We start from the raw sequence: 4,046 nt of genomic DNA on the forward strand, positions 1-4,046 counted from the left end.
CACTCATCACAGCTCATACTTCTGTCTGTCTCTCTCTCTCTCAACATCGTGTGGAAACGTTTCATTATCATCTGAAGATTCATCTCAGGAGATTTCGATCAGATCTGTGATGTATTTGACCTGCATTGCTCTGATCTGATCCGTTCAAACACAAGTCTGTAAGTTCAAATTTTGAATTGGTGATTTTGGTTCAATCTGCTTGAGGAGATTCGAGTCCTACTGCTTCGTGGTTCTAACATTGTTCGGATCTGACTTGAGGAAGCTTGGTGTTTTGTGATTTAACCAAGATTTGAATCGAGATATTTGGGATGTGTTTTTGCCTTTTTGGCGTTTGCTGATGTTTGTGATATATTAGAGAAAGGAGGTAGAGGTACATAGTACATACACTCGCTTGATTTTGACGGAGTTTGTGAGATAAGTATGGCGTCTTCGATTTCGGCCATAAGTGAGGAGCTTGGCGAGATTGACGGACAGATAGCTGATATTTTTCGAGCACTTTCGTAAGCATTTACTTATTCCTAATTTAAAATTTGTCAAAATAGTTATACAGAAAGAAATTGGATAACTTTTATGTAGGCGTAATTAGATTGAATGCGCTAATTTGTAGAATCTATAGCTTAGGGTTTAGAGGGATTGGGCAAATCGGGAGAATCCAGCTGTTTATTTGATGTATAAACTGTAATACTGTATCTTAGCTTGCAAAAAACTTGATTGCTATTTAGGTTGATCTGTTATGCGAACTTTGATTTTAATTTTCTTCCGTAGTCCGAATTGACCAATATTTTAATTGTTATTTACTTTGGATAGTTATGTTAACTATAATTCCAATATTCCGCAGCAAATCAAATTGAGTTACTTTTGTTGTTACATGATCCGATTTTCCCGTTAAGGGTTGTTATGGGATTGTTTCCTTTTCTTCGTTCTTAGGATATGGACAGTTACCTTTCTATATGGTAGTTATTAGTTATATCTGTATATACTAGTATTCTAGTTAATAGACTATTGGTTTTTCTATTTTAGGTATCCTAAACTACCATCCCTACCATCGATTGTAACCTCCTTCTTGCCTATCGATTTTCAATAATACCAGTTGTGTGCATTGTGGTTTTTTCCACAAGGGTTTCCACCCAATCCATTGGCTTAATTTGCTCTTTTATTAAATGAGCGTCTCCTATAGCCTAGTCGATTTTTACAACAAGTGGTATGAGAGCCATTCCCCTTAAACCTGCCAAGGTTTAAGTCGACTTCTTCTACACCTACAAAAGGTTATGTCGAGTTTCTTCTACACATGCAAATGTATTGTGGATTTTCTCTAAACCTCTCAAGGTTTCAATCGACTTTATGTTATATCTGTAAACTAGATAAAGAAACACATTTCTCATCATGTCATAGCAAGTCAAGATTTGAGCGTCCTTGGCACAAACAGATTATGATGATGCATGAAAAATGATGTTACCATTAAAATTATCCTTCTTCCCTCAAATCTATTTTCAATAATACCAGTTCCAGTTGTGTGCCTTTTGGTTTTTTCAATAATACCAGATGATGATGCATGAAAAATGTTTTTTCCTGCACGGATTGCCACCAATCGTTTGTGTTTATGTAAGATCTGTCAAGCATTGACTTTTTTGTTTTTCAAAATGCATAATACAATGGTGAAAATTTTCCTTTTTTTTTTTTTTTTTTTCAATTGTAATCCTAAAGATTTCTGATGGGAATGTTGTGATTCAGAAATGGATTTCAAAAGTTTGAGAAGATCAAAGACTCAAGTAGGCAAAGTAGGCAGTTGGAAGAGCTCACTGGAAAGATGCGTGAGTGTAAAAGGTATGTAATTCTGTTACTTACAAATTATAATCCTTGATAAGTAAGTTAAGTTAATCTCATCTCATATACTGATATACAATATTTGAATTAACAAGGCTTATTAAAGAGTTTGATAGAGAAGTCAAGGATTTAGAACATACAGTTGGCCCTGATACCAGCAAGATTCTGAATGAGAAAAAGCAATCCATGGTCAAAGAGTTGAATTCCTATGTTGCACTCAAAAAACAGTAACCCCTTCATCCTTTTTGTTTTAATTTCTGTTTATTCAATCATATATAAATAATCATAACTTTTACTTTTCAATCTAGATATGCAAGCAACATTGAAAACAAACGAGTTGATCTTTTTGGGGGGCCGGCTGAAGGATTTGAGGAAGATAATAATGGCTTGCTAGCCTCATGTAAGATTAAAATTTGTTGATTTTAATCGTGTTTTTTTTTTTTTTTTTTTTTTTTTTAATCATATTAATTACAACATTGTCATTTATGATACATTCCAGCTATGACAAATCAGCAACTAATGGACAATGGTCATCACATGATGGATGAAACTGACCAAGCTATTGAACGTTCAAAAAAGGTTATTATTATTTATTATCTTTTAAAATTAGTCATGTACAAAAAACTAGCAATGTTATATTATTATAATTTTGAATTTTTTTTTTAGGTTGTCCATGAAACTGTAAATGTTGGAACCGAGACTGCAGCAGCACTTAAAGCACAGGTATATGTTATAAAATTAAAACCTGTTCAATTTCTTGAATCACTGGAGACTAATTATTATTATTATTATTCTTTTTGTGTAATAATTAATTTTTTCAGACAGAACAAATGAGTAGAATTGTGAATGAACTTGACTCGATCCATTTTTCAATCAAGAAGGCTTCTCAATTAGTGAAGGAAATTGGTAGGCAGGTAAGGTTAATCTCTAAACTTTTCACAACCCCATTTCCTATTTTACCCTTTTTGTGTTTTTCTTTGTTGTTTCTCATTTCTTGAATTCTGTAATACTATTAATTAATAGGTTGCAACTGATCGATGCATTATGGCCTTACTCTTCCTTATTGTGGTTGGTGTCATAGCTATCATTATTGTGAAGGTACATAACAATATAACATACCTACTTTATATTATAAGTCATTTCTTTTTATATATATTTATTTTAACCAAATTGATTATTTATGTAAATCTTGATGTTATGTTTCTGAAAAAAAAAAAAAAAAAATTCAGATTGTGGATCCAAACAACAAAGACATTCGGGATATTCCAGGATTAGCCCCTCCTGCTCCTAGTCGAAAGCTTCTATGGATCACTGATTAAGGGCATGAGTGTGATAAAATTAAAAGTTTGAATGGATGCATTGTGGGCTTTTTGGTAAATCTCTTTCTAAATTACAAGAAACAGCAGGTGGTGATCTGACTACGTATGACCTAGGAAGGGGTATTTGTGTTTGTTTTGTGTTGGCAGATTTTTGTTTGAGAAAAAAGTTATCGGGTTTTGGATGGAGGGAGACTGTATACAAATATTCACATTTTGCCTTTCTTATTGGGTTATTATTATACAAAGACTTTCTTTTTTGAACACGATGTACTTTTTTTTTTTTTTTTTTGGTTTATTGAATTAATGTGTATGATATGAAATTAAAGCATTTAATAATGTACTCTTTTCACTGCCCAGCCGTGGATGTTAATATCTGTTGAGATTTTTATTAGATAGCAGTGTCTTTGTAATAAACGATTCTCCTTAATTACACATTTTTATATTGCGAGATAGTGAATGTTAAAAATATGGGAGATTTTGAAACTATTGGAAGACATCAGGACTACACAGAATCGGTTATAGGTAAAATTTATTAGCTATGTTTGAAAATGACAAAAAAGAAAGAAAGGGTATGGACCGAACCATAGTTGTCAAAACTCGTACGAGTAATGAGTTGACTCATATGAGTGAAGTCATTTTATTCCCCAAAAGAGGTGACTTGGTCAATCGCGAGTCCTTGCATGATTCCTACCACATCGAGTCAACTTGTGACTCAGACGAGACATGTCTCTCATTGATAATCACGTGATCCAATGGGTAAATAGATTATCTAGTGGTTAATCAAGATTTTTTTTCTAAAGTATTGGTCTAAGAACTATTAAGAACATAGGGGCGAAGACAAAGCATGCAAGAACGGATTAGAGCTGCTAATAGAAGAAGAAAAAAAAAACAAAAGTGAAGAGC

At 33.0% G+C, this 4,046-nt stretch overlaps 1 protein-coding gene across 2 annotated transcripts; it reads left to right on the forward strand.

The window, feature by feature from the left end:
- On the forward strand, positions 1–3,404 carry LOC145165457 (putative plant SNARE 11). 2 transcript variants are annotated; one of them, XM_079084194.1, is made up of 9 exons: positions 1–500; positions 1,732–1,824; positions 1,920–2,051; positions 2,133–2,224; positions 2,324–2,403; positions 2,491–2,547; positions 2,646–2,743; positions 2,848–2,922; positions 3,054–3,404. In XM_079084194.1, exons 1-8 carry the CDS (start codon positions 421–423, stop codon positions 2,903–2,905), a joined length of 690 nt encoding a protein of 229 aa, XP_078940320.1. In that variant the 5' UTR covers positions 1–420; the 3' UTR covers positions 2,906–2,922; positions 3,054–3,404. The 2 variants fall into 2 exon arrangements, with proteins under 2 accessions (XP_078940320.1, XP_078940319.1); XM_079084193.1 differs by having other exon boundaries at positions 4–500; positions 2,646–2,738.
- Positions 3,405–4,046: the final 642 nt, after the last annotated feature.

Source organism: Lactuca virosa, chromosome 3 (assembly GCF_052849685.1).
Source record: "Lactuca virosa cultivar CGN04683 chromosome 3, Lactuca_virosa_CGN04683_v6, whole genome shotgun sequence".
Lineage (NCBI taxonomy): Eukaryota > Viridiplantae > Streptophyta > Magnoliopsida > Asterales > Asteraceae > Lactuca > Lactuca virosa.